At 40.5% G+C, this 23,245-nt stretch overlaps 1 protein-coding gene across 7 annotated transcripts in view; it reads left to right on the top strand.

Moving 5' to 3' along the window:
• Window positions 1-23,245, top strand: part of LOC140342886 (disks large homolog 3-like) — a 185,534-nt gene that overhangs the window by 53,935 nt on the left and 108,354 nt on the right. For 6 of the 7 annotated variants that reach the window (XM_072429262.1, XM_072429260.1, XM_072429258.1 and 3 more), the window contains 2 exons: window positions 3,664-3,820; window positions 17,895-17,997. In XM_072429262.1, coding sequence (XP_072285363.1) covers window positions 3,664-3,820; window positions 17,895-17,997 — 260 coding nt within the window. Of the gene's footprint in view, window positions 1-3,663; window positions 3,821-5,128; window positions 5,264-17,894; window positions 17,998-23,245 lie in introns of those variants that run through there. The other variant, XM_072429264.1, reaches the window with a different exon arrangement.

Raw genomic sequence — 23,245 nt, forward strand, 5'->3', positions numbered from 1 at the left:
TTCATTTTGCAAGTTTCTGAATCCATAGTCAAGAACCACCAAACACCATCAGTGGCTATGAATAGACCTGGACGTCGTGCTTCCACCATTGTCAACCCAGAGCGCCTGACCGGTCGTCACTTCACTGAATACATCCCACCAACCCAGAAAAAGGCAGCACCTACAAGGATGTGCGTGGTTTGGTGCTCAAAGACCGATGACAGAGGAAGGAAGAAACGCAAGGAAACCAGGTTCTATTGTCCTGACTGTGATGTTGGACTTTGTGCATTTTTTTTCTAAAATCTGCATTAACTTATATTATTATTTATCAATAATATTGCACCCTTGTTTGGAAAATTTCAGTGAGAATTTTTTGATAAAATATTTTTTTTTTTATAAATTACACTGTTGTGGTCTATTATTTCATTATTTTTTATAATTATGATTTAAAATTATGTATTATATTAAAATGTATGATTATAATATAATAAATAAATATAAGTATTATACCCGGGAGTTAATCCTAAGAATTACAGGTCCACAATATAAACAAAAATTTCTATGCAAAAAAAATAGGATCACTTTTTGCATCAAAAAACTGACAGAATTAGAACGCTAGGGGGTTAATGCCAGAAGCTGCACAGAGGCAATATGCCTGATTTATTAAAACTCTCCAAGACTGGAGAGGAGACACTTTTATCCGTGAAGCTGGGTGATCCAGCAAATCTGAAATGGATCTGGTCCAGGATTGAAAAGATTTTGCTAACAAATAGCAAATGACTGTTAAGAAATCCTTTCCAGGTTAGCTGGATCACTCAGCTTCACAGATGAAAGTGTATTCTCTCCAGCCTTGGAGAGCTTTAATTATTCAGGCCCTAATGTGTTATACTGGATTACTACACAGATCTAGTAGAAAAACACAGAGCAATCCAAGATTCCAGTAAGAATACTGGGCTAATTGCTTACTGCTGCACAGCCTTTCCCCTAGGAGGATGGCTGTACAGACACTAGATTGTTTTCCCCAAACAATCATTCAGACAATAAAAATCCAGCATCTGTATGTAGCAGTAAAGACATGAAGACAGCAGAGTTCCATCATCTCCTGTGCCGTCCTGGAATCACAAATATGTCTGTAAATGAAGAGCTGACTGTAGACTCACACACACACATACCAATTACATTAAGTGCCCAAGTAACAAAATGATTGTAGAAGTAGTTGTGGTGTACAATTAGAATGGTTCAATGAACATGAAGGAAGGCTTTATTAGGTTTTTATAAGCTATACAGATATTATGACTAGTTTCAGTTAAACCTGTTCCACAAACTCATAGATAGGTAAATGCTGGGAATGTAATATCAGACTTACAAAAGGAAAAATAATAATAATTAGCATTTTCTAGCACAGACCCCACAGATAATTACAACATTTTATTAATAGTACCTTCACTGGTAACACTTAAACTCCATCATTAGGTGGGGGGGCAGTTTTAGACAAACAGCTAGTAGTTCCTCTACCATTCGGTCAGATGGAGCCGTGGGCACTCACTCAGTTTGTCCTCCCAAAAATAGACCAGGTGGGTCCACATGTTTTTGCCCTTATAGCAGACCACATGCAGTGTCCATAGTCTCCTCACCCAAAATTCCACACCGTCATTTAAAACATGTGATGATAAGATTATTTCAAATACTATTGCAGTTTCATTTGTGATATTACATGGTCTGCAGATTCACAACAGTTTTTGAGGTCTTAGTTTTTGAGCTTTCTGAAATCCACAATTTCCTTATGACTTTTGCTCCAGTATTACAGCCTAAATTAATGTAATAAAAATGATATATGTGTGCTTCATTTGTAATGAATGTGTTTTGCTTTTGCTGGATGCTGAAGAAGCCATTATCTTTTATATGTCTTAGGGATTGTCTGTCTGCATTGTCACCCTGTCACATGGGCTTCTGATGGAGAAAATAAGTGGCCATTTTAGCACAGATTACACAGACAAGGTTTACTGTTGTCACCATCAAGAGACCTACCCTGAAAAATGCTGTGTGGCCATTGCTGGAGTGCATTTAGACACAAAGCGGCAGAAGATAAGCTACATAGGATCATCAACACTAATATGGAAAAAAAAAAAAGATTAAAGAAAGCAAAAACTGGATTTCATTAAAATAAAATAGGGATTGTTTATGACTGATTGTGCAAAGAACTAAATGTCTTGCAGTTAGAGTTTACGTTACCTATTATCTAGCTGATACAGAAGTTGTCATTGTAGCAATATGTTATATGCTGTGTATGGTCTCTAGGGGTCTCACTACTGAGATACTGGTACAACTGTATTATTGCATCTCGTTGGTGGGAGTTGAGGAAGTAGTTTTATACATATGTATAGATTTATGTAATGGCAGCATCCTCTGGAGCAGGACCAACTAACAGGACAGTCATCAACAACTTCCTACCCTGTTACAAAATATTTCAGATAGGTTACTGGGCACAGAAATTAATATATATTCACAGTCTGACGGGAGAGAAGGCCAAATGTGGGAAAAATTGGGAGCAGACATAGAGACATACAATAAGAACAGTATGAAGCCAGGAACAAGAGAAAATGTGTTGAGTTTGCAGGATGAAGTCCCATTGCAGGAAATAAAAAAAGAGTGAATGCCAAAAGAACAAAAGATGTCTCAAAGAGGCATGACATATAGTTAAATTACCTAGGGAGGTTCTGAGAGAGCTGGAAGTGACAAATTAGTTAACTGTAATTCGAACCCTTCATCAAACAGCAGCATGTTGGGAAGAGCCAGGTCGTCATGTGAGTTAGTGTCATGATCAATCCCAGCCAATAACTAGATGACAATCAGCTTTGGAATGATGGGAATCTTTAACTATTCAGCAGAAGCTTGTAACTCAGCTTGTAAGGTATTACAGCGAGTTGCTCTTTAGATGTCATCTGACCCCTGGCAAAACACCTAAAATATATTATACCTGTTCATGTCACCAGTTAAAGACTTGTGAGAAGGACAGCACTAGATAAATGTACAATATTCTAGGAACCGCCTTCATGTTCACAGTGAATCTTTCGCTTATCCTGAATTATTAAAAAAAAATTCCAGTGTTTGTGGTGCAAACTTTTGAAACTCCTGTTTCCATCTTCTATGCTTTCGACTGAGCAAGGGAGCTGTTTTTGAAAGCTTACACCTCAAAATGTAATTTGCTAGACAGTGAAAGGTCCTGCCTGCATTTTTACTTTTCTACAAATTGTTCTGGAGAACAGGAAATATTCATCAACCGCATATTAATAGTTAACATATTTAAGTTGAAGATTCCAGATATGATTAGCAATGTACAAGGAAATCAATGTCTCCTCCAGTGGCAACAAGAGCTGCAGATCTGTGGAGAGCAGATTTTTATGGCATGTTTTAGGTTGTGTCGCTATCAGCAGTGGTTCCTGCCCTGAAACTATTCACAGGGTTTCATCAGAAGGGGATTTCCTTTCATAGTAACAGTCAGACTGGCTACACTGTAACTGTATTCCATCTAATTCAGAGACAGATCCTGTTGACTTTGACACCTTTTCTTTTTCTTGTGCTCCTAATTTTAACTGTTCACTTGTATTTTCATTTGTCATCGTGTGTATTTTTTTAATTCATAACTACCTAAGTGCTAGACATGTGTTTTCTTCATGTCTCCAGGGAACCGAGAAAGATCATCCTACACAAAGGATCTACAGGACTAGGCTTTAATATTGTTGGTGGGGAAGATGGAGAAGGAATTTTTGTATCTTTTATTCTGGCTGGAGGACCGGCAGACCTCAGTGGAGAGTTACGCCGTGGAGACCGCATTCTGTCTGTGAGTAGAAATTTGACTTGAACTTCGACTGTTTACAATCAGTTTTATATCGAGCTGTTGCTGCATCAACTAAAACCTATATAAAAAATGTTTTAAGTTCAGTAGGTAGAGAGGGGTTATTTGCCTCCCCAGTTGTTTTTACTATGACCCCCTTTGGGGAAATTGCTCTTTACTTCCTGTCTTATCTACAAAGCAGGAAGTGAAATGATATCGCTCTAAAATTAGACTGTCGTCATTGAAAAAGTTTATTGCCATTGGGAGGTTTGCACTCTATTTCTGTTCTGTTCTTCCTGACAGCTCAAAATTTTGGATTTTCCCATTATTTTCAGTCCCATTGACAATGGCCACCAGAACTAATTGAGAAAGTGAATCTTCTTGGTTGGGACAGATACAGCAATAAAAACCAGGCATGGGGTGTAATCCTTACTCACTCCATCCAAATAAAAAAAAAAACCCTGACTTTCTTTATTAGTAGTGATATACAATCATGTAAGAAAGAATGTAATTTTTACTACTAATAAAAAACAAAACAAAAACATTAGATATTCATTCAGACAGACTCTACTTGGTGTATTAATTCTCATAATCCTAAATAACAAAAATGTAGATTAACCATGTGGAAAAAATAAGTGCACCCCTACTTTTACCACCACAATGAAAACCAGGGGCCAATAATAAGACCTTCTTAAGGAAGAAACTGGAGGAACCAGTCTTATATCATCCTCAGACATGAGGGTTCAGGGTTCTGTATTGATGGATGTGATATCATCAAACCAAGAACAGATGAGGGTTGTGGATGTCTAGGAGCCTGGAAGAGGCTCATTTCATAGTATGAAAATTAATATCCAAGTGGATTTCAAATGGCTGTAATTTTTTAGCAAACCTGGAATGGATATAGTCCGTGATTGAAAACATTTGCTAACAAATAGCAAATGACTTAAGAAATCCACTCCATGTCAGCTGGATCACCCAGCTTAACTGATTTAAGTGTATCTTCTCCAGTCTTTGCAAACTTTAATAAATCAGGCTCATTGTGCTACAGAATGATACATATAAGACCGGGTTGTTTGTCCACAATAACAGCAGACATGTTTGGTGCAAGCTGAAGAAGTTGGAGAAGACACTCATACCAAATGTGAAGCATAGTGATGGTTTATTCAAGTGGACTTTGATATTGTGCATTTGGGGGTTGTGTTTGTTTGACTGTTAAGTTGTGCCTGCTTGACTGTCAGTTTTTGTTTTAAATAGCTTTTTTTCCTTTTTCCTTGCTGACCTCTAAGGGGGAGTGGTCAAGGTTTCACAGGTGATTTAAGTTCTTGGCAGACTCACCTTGAGCTTGCTCACTACTTGGCTGGTGAAACAAGTGGCTTGGAATCAAGTGGAGTTTGAAAACACAGGAGTTATAAAATAAAAGAAGTTAAATCCTTATAGTAACCACAAACTGTAAGTAAACGTTTATAACTCCTTGTAAACAAACAAACATTGTAACTGGGAAATTGAGCGGTAGCAAGGTGGAAAGTTTGGTTCAGTGCACAGTCTGTCACATGTATGCACAAATGGAGCAACAGCTCCTAGGTGAATACCGCTGTGACAGATGTGAGCAAGTCGCCTTTCTGGTATCTCGCATTGGAGAGCTGGAGAAGCGCATTTCAACACTGAAATCACTGGGTCACCTTGAGAGGAGTCTCTTGCTCACTGAGCAGGCAGTTAATTGCCTAGATGTGGGGGGTGAAGAGGTTAATCAGGATGAGCATGTAGGGAATTGGGTTAATGTAACTAGAGGGAGCACCCAGAAAAGGAAGGCCAGCCCTGTGTTTGAGCACCTGAACATGTTTGCAAAGTTATGTGAAAATGTGCAGGTGGCAGACCCAGTGGTGGCAACTCTAGATGTTACTGCTACCCCTAACAGCCGGGAGAGCAGCCCATCTAGTAGGGGTGGGGAGGGAAACGCAGGAAGGGAAAGACAATTGGTAGTCATAGGGGATTCTATGATCAGGAGGACGCATAGAATAGTTTGTCGCCCGGATCCCTTCAACCGAATGGTTTGCTGTCTCCCTGGTGCCAGGGTTCGGCATGTGGTGGACCTAGTGGACAAATTACTGGGAGGGGCTGGACAGGACCCAGCTGTCTTGGTTGGAACCAATGACAATACAGATGGAAGATGGAGGATCCTTAAAAATTAGTTTAGGGAACTGGGTTTCAAGTTGGAGGAAAGGACCTCCAAGGCTATATTCTCCGGAATATTGCCTGTGCCATGCACAACACAGGAAAGACAGAGGGAGCTCAGACAGCTAAACGCATGGCTTAAGTCATGGTGTAGAAGGGAAGGGTTTGGGTTCATAGAGCACTGGACTAACTTTTCAATGGGGTACAACCTATATGCCAGAGATGGTATGCACCCGCTGTGCTAGGGGAAAGATTTAGGGGAATGGTGGAGGGATATTTAAACTAAGACAGAGGGGGGTGGGAAAGGTAAATAAGGTGGCAGAAAGGTTAGTCAGGGGTCAGACACTAGTGGAGGGTGGATTGGGGATAGTAGGGGGAAGGTTATGGATAATTGTAAGGAGCTTCCCATGTTACAAACAAACATTGCATTGTGCAGTACTAGTGGTACTGAAAAACTAAAAGATTTGGCAAACAATGATGGTAAATGCAGCAATGGTTTAAAGTGCCTGTTCACCAATGCTAGAAGTCTGACAAACAAAATAGGGAGTTGGAAGCCTTAATGAGTGATGAGGATTATGACTTAGTCGGCATTGCTGAATCCTGGCTTTGTTCTTCGCATGACTGGGCTGTCAATATCTTGGGTATACTCTCTTTCGTAAAGACAGAGTCAAACGAAAGGGTGGTGGTGTCTGTCTGTATGTGAGAAATGATCTAAAAGTGAATGTGAAAGAAGAAATTGCGGATGGAACAAGCGATGTGGTTGAGGCATTATGGGTGGAGTTGAATACCAAACAATTAATTATTGGAGTCTGCTATAGGCCCCCCAGTGCTAAGGAAGACATAGGAAATCAACTTCTAGCACAGACAGAAAAAGCAGCAAAAAGTGGAAGTGTTTTAATGTACAGCGCTGCATAATATGTTGGCGCTATATAAATCCTGTTTATTAATAATAATAAAAATCATGGGAGATTTCAACTATCCAGACATTGACTGGAGTAATGGCACTACAGGAACAGCATAAGGGAGGAAATTTGTGAATTTAATACAAGATAATTTTATGGTACAGTTTATAGAAGCCCCAACTAGAAATGATACTCTGCTGGACCTAGTTCTTTCTAACAATGCAGAGCTTATAACAAATGTGCAAATAAAAGAGAATCTGGGAAGCAGTGACCATAATATGATTTTATTTAATGTAAGCTGTACACAGGAAGCAAAAACAGGAAAGATAAAAACATTTAATTTTAAGAGAGCAAATTTTCCATTATTAAAGGCAGCTTTCTGTGACTTGGACTGGGAGATAATATTGTCCTCAAAGAACACAGAACAGAAATGTGAATGTTTCAAGTCTGTTCTACAAAAGCACACTGAAAAGTATATTCCAATGGGTAATAGGTTTAAGAGGCTAAAATTAAAACCCATGGGGCTCACCTTCATCATATGAAAATTTTAAAGAATATACTAAAAGATGTAAAACGGAGATAAAATGTGCAAAACTTCAAAATAAGACAGATTGCAAAGGAAAGTAAGGCAAACCCCCCCAAATTTTTAAATATATTAATAGCAAAAAGATCAGATCTGAGTATTTAGGCCCCTTAAAGGATGTCGCTGGGTTGATAACTGGGGATAAAGACAAGGCAGATTTACTAAACACTTTTTTTTAGTTCTGTGTACACAAAAGAAAAATGGCAGAGCTCAAGTCCAAATTCATAATAGCAATGTCACTGCCTTAAATGAGTCACAATAGCTCAGAATTGATATGATTGAGAAACATCTGGCAAAAATTAAGGTTGACAAAGCACCAGGACCTGATGGATTACATCCACGTGTCCTCAAAGAGCTGAGCTTGGTTATTTCAAAGCCATTATTTCTAATTTTAGAGACTCTTTAGTCACTGGCAAGGTACTGATGGATTGGCATAAGGCCAATTTGGTTCCTATCTTCAAAAAGGGAGCAAAGTCATTACCAGGTAACTACAGACCCACTAGTTTAACGTCCATGGTTGGAAAGGTCTTAGATAGTTTGATAAAGAACCACATAGAGGTGTTGCTGCTAGAAAATATTATTATAAGTGATCTGGGGGTTCTGGTAGAAAATATAGACTATAACAGCATGCATTGCCAAGCTGCAATATCTAAAGCTAGCAAAGTACTTTCTTGTATTAAAAGAGGAATAGACTGCAGAGATGGAGACATAATCCTGCCCCTGTACAAAGGATTGGTCAGACCACATCTGGAATATGCGGTCCAGTTTTGGGCACCAGTTCACAAAAGGACATTGTTGAATTGAGGAGAGTGCAGAGAAGGGCAACTAAACTAATAAAAGGAATGGAGGAGCTCAGCTATGAGGAGAGATTAGCTGAACTGAATCTATTCTCCCTTGAGAAGAGACGTTTAAGGGGGGATATGATCACTCTGTATAAATATATAAACGGAGAAGAAGAACAGAATTTAACTGCGTATGAGGGCTTTAAAGTAAAAATAACAATGACTGTTGATCTAGGGAACATCCGATTGCCTAATGGAATCAGGAAGGAATTTTTTTCCCCTGTTGAAGCAAATTGTAGCAAGGTTTTTTTTTGCCTTCCTCTTGACCAACTATGTCTTATAGGGTTTTATATCTGGGATATGTTTATGTCCCTAATGGTTGAACTTGATGGACTTATGTCTTTTTTCAACCTAACCTACTATGTAACTATGTAAATACAAGTTAACATTATATGGTACTAGTAGACAGGCACGTTTATATCTGGGAAAATGTGCTTCATAAGAATGTGAGGCCATCTGTGTGAAAGTTAAGATTTACTCAAACTGGATCTTACAACTGGATCAATATGATCAGAAGCACACAAACAAATCTACTCAAAGATTGTTTCAGGAAAAGAGATCAAGAGTTATAGATTTGCCTAGTCAAAGCCCTGACCTGAATCTTACAGAAACGTTTCACAGGATGGGCTAGCCTTTCTTAACCTACTAACATGGAGGAACCCTTGAAATAACTTTCAAGTCTTCAGGGAACCCCTTATATAAGTAATATATCCACAGCTCACAGTACATTAGTGTGGTGGTCAGTAGTAAGAATGTGTTTTACAATGCTGGCCAGTGGGAAGAATGTCACCCTTCCAGATAGCCAAAAAGAAAAAAATGACCTTAGGACTTCCAGGGCGAAGCCTAAGATGGCGGCTGCATTTTAGGTGCTCTCTGTTTTGCAACAGCCTGCACCGATCTGGGACCCAGTATCCCAACATGCTTTACCTGCAGCGGCTACTCCTCTGGTCACAGGGCAGCGGGGGGACCGAATAGCAGAACGCTCCACCACTTACCGATTAGTGCTCACATCTCGACACGAGCGTGTGGCGGACATCTTGGTCACGCGGCTGGAGCACTTCCATTGCCCAGAACGAACAGGTGCATGAGGACTTCCTTCTACCCCTAAGGCTGGCATACTAACTCATTCCAGGATCCCAGAACAAATAGGTGCCTTGCTAGTGAGTGGGGCTGCTCATTGCTCAATCCCAACTGGGCTCTCCACATGTTATAAAGTCATAGCCTTCTCTCTCACTGACTATCCCATATCCTCGACTGGAATCCTCACCAGTGCACCCCTTGACATTTCCTGTCTCAGGCTACTAACAGCCTTTCTTGTACCACACTGACCTTGCAGGCTTCTAAGTTAAAATCCACACTCCTTAGTATAGCACAACTTGGCAGGCAGCTAATAGTGGATTATATCATACCCTTGTATCCACTACTCTTGTCACGGCAGGATGACCACACGGAACACTCATCTTAATTGAACCACCTCTTGTTACCAGTCAGGAGGACCATACAACAGGAAGACTCACCATTTGTCCTGGGGTTTCTTCTCTTGTTCCATACCACGGCCTTTCTTCTCTACTGGGTGGTCTCCTGAGGAATGTACAAAGATTTGACACATTCCACACCAAATGCCATGGTCAAACATAACAAAACAGCTACGCGCTTTCCAGATCATAATGCAGCTTGTAACTCCCTTTCTCATTCTTTATCTGGACGTGATGCATTCTCGTCCTCCATGGACATGTTTATAATGGAACCTGCATTGCTGGGATCTCAAAAACCTTTCTCCTTCACAGCTCAAGAAGTATGCAATCTTATTACCTTACTTTGATAAAAAGTTTGATACACTACAAACATCAATAGATACCGCATTCCAACAAATATCCAGCAACACAACACGGCAACATCGCTCCAATCTACATTTCCTCGGGATTCCGGTGACTTTCAAAAACTATGATCCCTTGCGAATTATAATGGTAGATCTTATGCAAGCCTTCACCTGGATCACTTACTCTGTGAATGGTTGAATGTATTCACATGTATTCGTGTGGGGGGACTTAACCACCCTATCAAGTACCGCAAGGTGATTTCCCATTTACTCACTCGCCATCCAGATATATTGTTTTTTGCAAGAAACTCACTTGAGGGGGGAGATGTTCTCTGCCTTTCGGGATCATGGGGGGGAGGTGGTGTTTGCTTCATCTTTTGAAGAAAAAAAAGGGGAGGTGGCTATTGTGTTCCGCAAATCTCTAGGTAGACTCACAGATTCCCTGTCCTCATTAGATCCCTGGAGAACACGAAATCCCACAATAAAAGAATACTCCTGCTGGTCCAAAGCCTATAAAACATTTTCCAAAATAGACCAGAAATAAAATACCGTCTTTCACAGAATTTCTAAAGTGCTGAATCATCCAACATTCTTATCAGTCCATGCTCCCTTATCCATAAAAGTAGTGTTCCCACGCCCTATTTTACATGCGCCACAATGACGTTTCCTCCCCCATCTACATTCTTCCTCTTCTTTTCAATCCTTTCTGATCGCATCTTGGGAAAACTTCCATGATAACATACAGCATTGGGACACCCCTATTCTACTGTGGGAGACAGGAAAATCAGTAATGCGAGGGCAGATATCTTTCTACCTACCTAACCAGCGTGCTGAGCAAGATAAATTATGCAAAACGCTAAAGGGCAATATCCTGGCAGCGTACCGCGAACACACATGTAACCCCACTGAGGACACCAGACTTCCCTGGCTGCAGACCTCTATGATCCTTGACAATCACTTACACACTCAGACCCTCCATAAAGCAAGACACGCCAAATATAAATTTTACAGATGTATAAATAAGACTGGTTCCCTCTTAGATAATCTAGCATCTCCACAAGGACTCAAACATTCTATCCACACTGTTTGTGACGTAACAGCAGGCTCCAAATGTTTTACCCAATCAGAAATGTTTAGCATCTTTAAAAACTATTACTCTTAAATCTACTCAGCACACTCCCTAGATGTATTAGACATGGACTTATTCCTCCAAAAGGCAAATTTGACCACCCTTTCGTCATCCCAGCAGACCACAATGCTCCGAAAAGGATTGAAGAGGCAGCGCGGGTTATTAAATCCCTCCCCTTGGGAAAAACACCAGATCCAGATCAACTACCAGCAGAATTTTTTTAAGCCATTAGAAACCTATATTTCTCCACTTCTGCTAGAAATTTTCAATGGCATTTTGGAGGACCACATTTCCTTCCCTGATTTAACCCAGGCCCACACTTCACTAATACTAAATACTAATACTGAAGACACAGGGCTTCCCTCTTCCTATACGCCAATAGCCTTTCTTAATACAGACTATAAAGTGATGGCAAAAGTTATAGCCAATCGCTTACAACTCATGCTATCCTCTCTTAACTAACCACCAGTTGGGTTTCCTCCGCAATTGCCACATTTCTATAGGGATAAGAACAGCTGTAGCAGCGACCACACTCCAATATAATTAGAATCATGTGCTATTGAGTCTAGATGAAGAGAAGGCATTAGATAAAATTCTTTGGCCCTACCTGCACACATTGTTATCGCATAGACATTTTAGCACCCAGTTTCAAACGTAGCTCTTGCAGCCCATAACCATGCATAGTGGTACACACCAGGGCTGTGTAGCTTCACTACTCTTTAATTTGGCTCTGGACCCACTATTAAGAATACTTGAGGCAGACCCGGACATTACACAAACAAAAATGACTGTGTTTGCAGATGACATTCTTATATTTATTGCAGACCTGGTCAACTCCCTTCCTTTTATTATGGATACCCTTTAACACTCCGATGGTCGCAATCTAATTCTACACATAAGAAGTCGCAATGTATCTGATCATGGGTAATTCTTATAATAAAGGCAGACACTAATTAAACACAACATTCTAAACACTTTTAAATATAAAACAATACAAAATTCTCATGAATATAAAGAAAAATGTTTAGTCACTTTAAGTTTGCTTAATTTAATCACACTTGTCGCATACCATCTTGCAATGCTGAAGACATAAAGATTGTTTGAAATTGTGGCATGTATATTTAGTGAGTCTTACACAAAAACTTTCTTCTAGTAACTAAAGGATGTTCAGTTATTGAAGGATATTCAGCATTGAAAAAAATATTACCATTGGCCATCGTTTAGTATTACGTGCTACATTATATGTGCCACACATCTTATCAGCAATGTCTACGCCACATTTTGTTTCAATGTAAAATGTTAACATTTCAGATTTCATTTTATCGCCTGTGGACGGGTCGAGAGAATCACTTTTATGTAGACTTGACACAAAGGCCTGGAACTCAGTTGTTTGTAAAACGTTTTTGGAAATCTGTAATAAAGTCAGCTTTATAAACAAAGAAATAAAATTGAGAAAAATAAATTAAAATTTTAAAACCTTTGAATACTTACAACATAGGTCGATTTGTATCTCTCAGACACAAAGAGCTCTATTGGCACACTACAAAATCACCTCACTCTTTTTACCAAACTGATCGCTGGAGGGTATGACTGCAGACGAATAGATGCAGTGACCACCCCCCCCCCCCCCCCCCGGAATTTACCATTTGTTAAGTAGGAGGCAGTAGACATGCAGTGGCCAGTCATAAGATTTTACAACAATCCACAGCTAATGGTGGTCCCAACTTACCAGACATAGCCCTATACAATCAAGCTGCCCTCCTGCGTATACTGAAAGACTAGATTCATGGCACTTCATACAATACTTATCTACAAGTTGATATCAATTTTTTCCGGACTGACCTGAACTATTTGGTAGAAAACTGGGCATGGAGGGATGGCAACAATATTTTCACAACCTAGAATTGCTCAAGATTCACCAGATGTACTGTGCTTCCTGGAAAGCCATACCTGCACTGCAATTCAGGGAAATGGCCTTTCGACTTTTCCACAAAAACTGCATCTCCCCTAAACAAGCCCACCTTAAAACCCAACTTTTCTTTGACAAGTGTGTGCAGATTTGCTTGTTTTAATATAGCTGTAAAAGAAACCCTATATCACAACAAATGTTGACATATTTAGATTGCAATCTCTGTAAGATGTATTAATGCTTTACCCTGGGTTCCCTGTTCAACATATATCTGTTATCATTTGTTATTATTACTGTTGAAATATGTTTGTGTATATTATTTCCACTGTTAACCAAAATAGAATTTATTTATAATGTAACACCGGGACAGAGAGAACTGTGTTACTGGGAAATGTCCTGGATGGACGGTATGTGAGATCAAAATATATATATATATATATATATATATATATATATATATATATATATATATTTTTTATATTTTTTTTTTAGGTAGTTTTAGCTTTCCCTGCTGGTTGTTTAAAATTTCTGTTTTGGGATTAGTTTTATAGGGAATCTGCAGGAGTAAGGTGGGCAGATTCCCAATTCCAGGTTTCATATTTTCCTGAGGCTTACAAGACCTTAGAGATACAAATAGCTCATTGCTCAAGAAACGCCTAGCAACCTCTGGAGGAACCCTGCTTGGGAAACAGTGGGATAAGCAGTTTTTTAGAAAGAAGAAATTTTACAAGGAGGCACAAAAAAAAAAATCTAATGGTAAATACTGGTAGGAAGTAATTAAAAACACCTTCAAGAAGTCATTTCTATGAAAGGGTACACTTACTTTTTCCACAGCACATTATACAGTTAGGTTCATAATATTTGGACAACTTTTTTTTTAATTTTGGTTCTGTACATTACCACAAATAATTTTAAATTAAACAACTCAGACGCAGTTGAACTGCAGACTTTCAGCTTTAATTCAGTGGGTTAAACAGAACGATTGCATAAAAATGTGAGGAACTAAAGCCTTTTTTTTACACAATCCCTTCATTTCAGGGGCTTAAAAGTAATTGGACAAATTGAAAAGCTGAAAATAAAATGTTCATTTCTAATACTTGGTTGAAAACCCTTTGCTGGCAATGACAGCCTGTAGTCTTGAACTCATGGACATCACCAGATGCTGGGTTTCCTACTTTTTAATGCTCTGCCAGGCCTTTAATGCAGCGGCTTTCAGTTGCTGTTTGTCTGTGGGCCTTTTTCTCCGAAGTTTAGTCTTCAACAAGTGAAATGCATACTCAATTGGGTTCAGATCAGGTGACTGACTTGGCCATTCCAGAATATTCCACTTCTTTGCTTTAATAAACTCCTGGGTTTCTATAGCTGTAAGTTTTGGGTCATTGTCCATCTGTATTATGAAACGCCTCCCAATCAATGTGACTGCATTTAGCTGGATTTGAGCAGACAGTATGTCTCTGAACACCTCAGAATTCATTCGGCTGCTTCTGTCCTGTGTCACATCATGGATAAACACTAGTGTCCCAGTGCCATGGTAGCCATGCACGCCCAAGCCATCACACCATGCCTCCGCCATGTTTTACAGATGATGTGATATGCTTTGGATCATGAGCTGTTCCACGCCTTATCCATACTTTTTTCTTGCCATCATTCTGGTAAAGGTTGATCTTGGTTTCATCGTCCAAAGAATGTTTTCCCAGAACTGTGCTGGCTTTTTTAGATGTTTTTTTAGCAACGTCTAATCTAGCCTTTCTATTCTTGAAGCTTATGAGTGTCTTGCACCTTGCAGTGTACCCTCTGTATTTACTTTCATGCAGTCTTCTCTTTATGGTAGACTTGGATATCGATACGCCTACTTCCTGGAGAGTGTTGTTCACTTGGTTGGCTGTTGTGAAGGGGTTTCTCTTCACCATGGAAATGATTCTGCCATCATCCACCACTGTTGTCTTCCATGGACGTCCAGGTCTTTTGGCATTGCTGAATTCAGCAGTGCGTTGTTTCTTTCTCATGATGTACTAAACTGTAGATTTTGCCACTCCTAATATTTTAGCAATTTCTCGGATAGTTTATTTCTGTTTTTGCAGCTTAAGGAAGGCTTGTTTCACCTGCATGGAGAGCTCCTTTGACCGCATGTTGTCTGTTCACAACAAAGTCTTCCACATACAAGCTTTAGTTCCTTACATTTTTATGCAATCTTTTTGTTCAACCCACTGAATTAAAGCTGAAAGTCTGCAGTTCAACGGCATCTGAGTTGTTTCATTTAAAATTATTGTAAAAAATTGTGGTAATGTACAGAACCAAAATTAGAAAAAAAGTTGTCTCTGTCCAAATATTTATAGACCTAACTGTATCTATTGATATTTTTGTGAAAAAGGCAAAATTGTGTTTTATTCCAATAAATCCCCTTTATCTGCAGACATGGTATGAATGAAGATTCAATGTTTACCGGTTCAAATATAATGATAAAGTTAATATTTTCCTTCGGGTGCACTTACTTTTTCACATGACTGTATTATCATTTTCTAGAGAGTACTTAGGATGCCCATATGTATTAGATGGGAGCCAGAGTTTCCAAATCCTTATAAAGCCATCCGTACATATGGACAGTTCATCCAGACAGCTTGATGTTGGATAGAGATTGATGACGTCAGTCAGAACAGAATCCTCAAGGGGAAAACCTTTCTGATTCTGATTTATGTTACAAATACTTGTTTTTTAAGGTATTTGATTAGGACATGGTCAAAGTGGTGAAAATCAGGCTACCCAATATAGGCAGCTGGGCATAGACACAGGAGGGGATTTAATATGTATTTTTTTAAACAATCTTCTAAAATTCCTTTCTTGTATGCAGTCACTTTCTATCTCTATGTATTCTCCCCCGCAACACATGCACATCATTGCTTTGGATTTGCTCCTGCTAACAAAGCACATGTGTATTTTTATGCATCAAAAAGGCTGCTTTTAGTCTCCTTGGAAGCACATGTGCCAGGGTGACAACTTCAGAGCATAAATGAGAGGCATAAACAGAATGCTTTCGTACCTGAACAAAGACTCTCATGGCAGAATCATCAATGATTATTTTAGTGAAAGCCACAGATGTAAAACAATTGAAAAGTTCTTATGAAATCATATTTATGTGTTGAAGCTTTTATGAGATTTTAGTTATTGAATCTAGATCTACTTTAGATAAACATAACCAACATTTTCCAGATCTGTAAAATGCATAAAGATAGAAGACAGAGTTTTTTTGGCAAAATAAATTGACAAAAATAATGGTTATTAACAATAGGTTTCATTCACCATATGTTACATAAAAATGTTAAATTATTATCTTTTCCCTTCAGTTACATGAGGGGTTTGTTTGAGATATGTAACCAAACAAATTCCCCTGTATACAGTACGTGATAGTCCTTATATATCCAAGAGGTAATAGAATGCTTGAAACAATTTTAACAGAATCTGTAAGTCTCTTAGGTCCAACGCGTTTCACCTAACTGGTTTCCTTATGGGAACTATCATGTACTGTATACAGGAGAATTTGTTTAGTTACATATCCCAAATAGGGATGAGCGAGCAAGAATATTAAGTTTGATCTCGTAGCGCAGCAAATCGGGCCTTTCTCGCTTACCAAAAATGTAAGCGAGAACAGCCTTCTGATTCACCGAGAGGTTGAGCTCTCGCTGAACAGGAGGATTTCCAGGGCTACATCACGCAGTCCTGGAAATCCTCTGCGATCCCCGGGCACTGGAGGTTAATTAACCTCTAGTGCAGGGGTCTGCAACCTGCGGCTCCGGAGCCGCATGCGGCTCTTCAGCCTCCTTGTTGTGGCTCCCTTCGGCTGCCGCGGGGAGATCCCTGATGGGGGATCCCCTTCCTCCCAAGACACTGCGGAGGAGGGGGATTCCCTTGTTATGTTTTGCGGCTCCAGACTATTTTTCTTTAGTGGAAGAGGAGGCAAAATGGCTCTTTTGATAGTAAAGGTTGCTGACCCCTGCTCTAGTGCCTGGAGATCGCACACTCTTCCCAATGAATGAAGCCACAGCTGCAATCATTGAGAACATGCCCAGCACAGGAGAACCTCCTGACATTGTAATATAAGTATCTCTTACAAATGATACATTTGTATCTGTAACAAATGTAGCTGTGGCTGCATTCATTGAGAAGAGTGTGCGATCCCCGGGCCACTGAAGGTTAATTAACCTCTAGTGCCCCGGGGATGGCAAATAGGGAGATTCCCAGGCCTGTTTCCTCGTCCGATGGTTTTGCGAAATCGATTTGCCGAAATTTTGCGGAACCATTGGAAGTTCGAGGAAATTTTCGTCTCTGCCATTCTCACTCATCCCTGATCACAAGCAAACCCCTTATGTAACTAAAGGGCAGAAATAATATTATAACATTTTTATATAACATATTCACTTGAAACTATTGGTGAATTGAACCTATTGTTAATAACTATTATTCTTCTCAATATATTTTGCCAAAAAAGCCCCAGTCTTTTATCCTTATGCGTATTACTGATTATATAGGTTGGCACCCTTACTCTTTATTCTATACCAAGAAAAATAGAAACCACAAACCTTTTTCTATAAAATATTATCCATATCTGACTTGTTTAGATCAAATAGGGCAGCTATCCTTCCCATAAAATATGTCATCTTTTCCTGGTTTATGAAGTTACAGATGTAAAATTGTAGCATAGTAATGTTGGACTTCATCACCTGGTTTAGGTCAATGGAGTAAATCTACGCAGTGCAACACATGAGCAAGCAGCAGCAGCACTGAAGCGAGCTGGACAGACGGTGACAATTGTAGCACAGTATCGACCCGAAGGTAAGATGCATGAACCTTCTGCTGAGTTTAGGGACTCTGCAGTTTTGTCAGTGGAGATTTTTTTTCTTCAGTTAGTTCCCACTTTTTGGCGAATTTCAACAACTTCTAAAAATTTGAATTTACTGTGCTGTTAAAAAGGGAAAGCAGCAAATACAAGCTTTTTGCACAATTTATGCGATATGTGGTATCCTCTGCAAGTGAACATTGGATGAAAAATAATCACCTGAAGACTGGAACATTGTCCATTGTACATTTTTCATTCCCCAAGCATGTTATAGCCAGAAGATTGTGGTCACCTCACTATCACACCTATATCACTTTGTTGGACTTGGCCAATACATTTGGAGTTGGTCCCCTTTGAAGCTATTAACATCCTCCACTTTTCTGGAAAGGCTTTCCCCTAGAACTTGAGAGGATGTCTGTGGGAATTTGCCCTTATTGGTGAGGTTGTGTACTGATGTTGGATGAGAAGACCTGGCTCACCATTCCAATTCATCCCAAAGGTGTTCAGTAGGGTTGAGGTCAGGGCTCTCTGCAGGACACTCAAGTTCCTCCACACCAAACTGGTGACACCATATCTTTATAGAGGTGGCTTTGAACCCAGGGGCGCAGTTATGGGGGAACTGAAAAGGGTCTTCACCAAACTGTGACCACAAGGCTTGAAGAGCACAATTGTCTACAATGTCTTAATGCATGATCGATTATTACCAGGAGCTGAAAACTTCTGAATTGAATCATGTTTGGTTTTAAGATAAGATGTCCAACAAGCTCACACAGCCGTGATTGTTAGGTGTTCAGAAAAGTTTGGCCATGCTGTGTACACACAGTCATAGCTTATTATTAATATTTCAAAAGCACTCCTCCATTGTCCTTTTCCTGATGTTACAGGTAGGTTTGTTCTTAAGTTGAATTTGTATGTAAGTCAGAACATGTACATTATTTTAATAAATGCAATTAGGACAGATGTTTGTCTCAACATATTATTAGGCAGTATGGTGTCAGTTACTGTATAATATCCTCACTGTGAGCTAATCATAAACAAAGCAAAAAAAAACTTTATGAAGTCTAGACATTCATTTACTTCTGGAGCATGCTGTGCTTTGATATGCAAAAAGAAACTGCAGAGTTTGTCTTGGTCATTAAAGAGTTACAAGAGGTTGCAGAAGAGCTCAGTCTCAGCTGTGTTTAGCAAAAGATTTCTTCTTAAATTCATGCAAACTGCCCCCCTCCCCCCTCTAAGCCTCCTTGCTGCACATGAAGGAGCAGGGAAGCCCTGTCGTATCTAGGAGTCGTCCGTATGTGGGATGTCCTTAACCCGGGGACTACCTCTACCTATATGCAAATTTCGACTTTTTATCAAAAGTCAACAGCAGAGTCCTCCTTTCCATCTTTAACCACTTCCCCAGGAATATGATCTAAGCAGTGGTATGTGGCTGTCATTGTAGAAGTAGAATTGTTTGATGTGAACGGTAGTCAGGCTCCACCCTCTCTATGTCTCCTGAAAGGCAAAATGGTGCAGCCCAATAGGGGTCATATCTGGGTAAGGGGGCAGAGTTTGAGCTCACTCATTTTTTAATTGTGAGGTATTTACAATCTGAAAAGTTAATAGATTCTGTAAACAGCATTCATGCAAAGAGCTCCTTTGAGCCAGTATGTGATGCAAAAACTGAACTTTGAAATGGTTAACAATGATACAAAAAAAAAATGCTGCTGGTATCTATCAGTCTTACAACCATAATGCCTATTTTGCCACCAGAGTAAATTCATTCACCCAACATGATACAGTCAGCCAACAAGGTTTAAACCATTTTATTGTCTGAAATATGAAAATTGTTTGTGGTCAGAGTTGCTTTATCAACTTGTCTGTTCAGCCTAAATCTACGATACCCCTAATAGTTTCCATTATGGAGTGAAACTATCCTGGGACTAGGCTCTAATCTACAACATGATACAGATCCTGGGAGTTTACATTGCTCTGTGCATACACACAAAAAAAATCCTAGTGATAAAGGAAAGTAGTTAGTTTGGACAAATCTAAACCTAAAAATAAAAATGCATTAAAATGGCTCAGTAAAATCTGTAAAAACAATGCTAATGATGGATTCCCCCCCCCCCCCGGACCTTTTTTCCCCCCCCCCCCCAGATCCTATTTCCCCTCCAATCCCGCTAATAGGAGAGGTATTATATGTTGCCCCTGGTGTCCTTTCTACATGCTAGACACTTCTGGAAGTTTCAAATGGTGACATTCCCTGCCAGGCACACTGATTCTATCCTTCAACCTTTAGGTATGTAAAGAACAAACCAGTGATATAAGGGTAAGGGGCTCTTCTTTTATAGGGAATGGGGGGGGAGGTAGGAGACACTACAGAGGAGTTTATAATACCACTTTCAACACAGGAAATTAAGGAGAGGTAAGAAACAAAGGACACTGGAGGGGGAGTGGCAGGGGACACTGGAGATGGGGGTATAAAACTTCTTCTATTACAGGGAACGGAGGGGAGGTAGGAGACACAGGACACCAGAGAGAGGGAGGATAATACTTTCTATTACAGGAAATGGAGGGGAAGTAGGAGACAAAGGACACTGAAAAAGAGGCTATAATACCTCCTCTAATATAGAGCATGGAGGACAGGTAGAAGACACGGGACACCAGAAAGGGGGGGGGGGGGTTGATACATCTATTAGAGAGAACTGAGGGGAGGTAGGAGACACTGAAGAAGTGGCGTATATTACCTCTTCTAATACAGGAAATGGAGAAGTAGGAGACACAGGAGAGTGAAGAAGGGGGGTATAATACCTCTTTTATTACAACAAATAGAGGGGAGGTAGGAGATACAGGGCACTGGAGAGGGTGATATAATACCTTATCTACTCCTGGGAACAGAGGCAAGGTAGGAGACATAGGACAACGGAGAGGGGGGTATAATACCTCTTCCATTACCGGTAATGGAGGGGGAGGTATGAGATATGGGACAACGGGGAGGGCATCCTCTTATCTTACAGGGAACGAGCGGGGTGTAGGAGACATGGGACACTGAAGAAGGGGGGTATTTTATTTACAGAGAATAGAGGGAACGGTTTGCCGCTGCTCCTAATTGCACGGGCGCCGGGTCCTATCTTTCAGGTAGAGTAACCCCAGCACCTGCATTCCATGCCAGAGTTTCCTGCCTGCTGAAGACTTGCACTGGTGTTTGAGCTGGCGTGGGTGTGTCTCTCTTCATCTATGAGGCAACACATACACGCCCTCTGTTTCTACAGCCCATGGCTGGATCTCTGCTAGTATTTAAAGGCACTTCCCACTACAGGAAGTTGCCTGAGCAATCGCAAGGTTTAGCTTGTCTGAACTCCTAGTGCAGAGGTGCTTCCTCTGTTTCCTTTGCTGTGTACCGGACCTTGTTTACTTACCCTTGGACTTTGCCTGTTCGCCGCCTGACCGTGACCTCGGATTATGTTTTTGGACTTTGTCTGATTGCCACCGCCCTCTTGGCCACGCAAACCCCCTCGGTGCTTGCACCAAATACCCTGACCCCTCTGGTCAGCTGCCACTGACCTGGGGGTCGCTCTGGAGTGGCACCTGGCAGCTACCCTGCGGCCCAAGCCTATCCCCATCATCAGAGGCTCTAGTGAAGACCAGGTAGCGGCTTAGTTACGCCCCTCCGGAGCATACCCAGTCAGTGGCACAGTGGGTCCACACCCGCGTGCTTTAAAGAAAGTAGGAGAATTCACCTTCTAATGCAGAGAACACCTTCAATTCTTTGTTACTCTCCCAGTGAACTTCCTAATAGTTTACAAAAAGCGCAATGAATCATGGGTAGTGTAGTCTGTGACACCCCACCCCGCCATGTCCATCACATTGTAGGACATATGATTTTACAATAATAATAAAATTACTGTTTCAAAGGCCAATAATTTAGGAAAAAACAAGTGGACACAGCCCTGTAATTTAGGGACAGTATACACAAGTTATTTATGTAAGGGGGGGTTTACTTATACTCTAAGATTGTTTGCAGTGGACAATCAACAAGTTGTTCCTTTTTGTACAATATCATTGAGCCCGATTTTAGACAGAGATAGTTAACTAGGGCCACTAGGGGGCACTACAACATCCACAGGAGTGGTGTGAGACCTAAGAAGGCCCAAGGCGCAGAGTCTAAGCAGTAACCAGGTCTTCTCCAGAGCCTCTAAAAGATAGGATGTTGCTCCGCTGGTTACTGCCAGGTTGTGGTCCTTGGGCACACCAAGGTGGGCAATATGAAACATGGTACCAAATCACAAAGCAGAAGAATAGTGAAGGAAGGCCGCTGTCAAGGCAGACAGCAAGCAAGAGAGGTCAGGTCACAAGCCAGGGGTCAATTACCAGGGATCCAGGAGAGACAGACACCAGTGACACAGGGGCCACTGCGGACACAGGAAACACTAGAAGCAACAGGAGGCGCAGGTGACATAGGAATATCCACAGGCTGAGAGGAGCTTTAGAACAGCACAAGGGAATGGGCTGGAAACACAGACTGGGCAACGAGGGGTTAACACAGGAACTGGACAGAGGAAATGCTGGATTAAGCAACAGGTGTACAGGAACTAGCTCAACAGAACTAGGGGCTCGGCTCTAATGGAGACTTGTTGCGTGAACGCCGAGTGCTGTGTCTGAGCTAGCTAAATAGCCAGGGATGGTAAAGAGGCTATTTCCTGATTGGCTGGCGAAGCTGATAAAGCTTGCTAGTGTAGGCACGCCCAGAGAGACGCATCTGTGCTTTAGTGAGAAGGAGGTAAGTGTGACAATGGGGTCATATGGTCACCTGTCACCCATTCTTTTAATTTAACACTATTAGAAAACAAAGCCTAGACTTAAAGCGGAAGTACAATTTTGGTTTATTAATCAATTGTAAATATACATTAGCTATTCTTGTGAGATAGTGGCTTTCATTGTCAGCAGTGACAAGTTAGGTTCACTTAACTCATAGCCAACATTCAAAAATTCTATTCTATATGTACAAGTTTAAGACAGTATTTACAAAATTGAGGGCAATTTATATTGGTCAGTTGACCTGATCAATTGAATTAAAAATACCTTTGGTGGGTGTCTGGAGAGAACAGAACCCCCCTTCCACCAGAGACTATAGGTTTATTCCGCTGTACATAAACAGTACTCAAGAATTGACCATGTGTTTGTCTACTCTTCATGCATCCCTCACCTCATATCAGCAAAAATTTTAGCCACTCCATGGTCTGATCATGATCCTGTACTTTT

The sequence above is a fragment of the Pyxicephalus adspersus genome, chromosome W (genome assembly GCF_032062135.1).
Source record: "Pyxicephalus adspersus chromosome W, UCB_Pads_2.0, whole genome shotgun sequence".
Classification (NCBI taxonomy): Eukaryota; Metazoa; Chordata; class Amphibia; order Anura; family Pyxicephalidae; genus Pyxicephalus; species Pyxicephalus adspersus.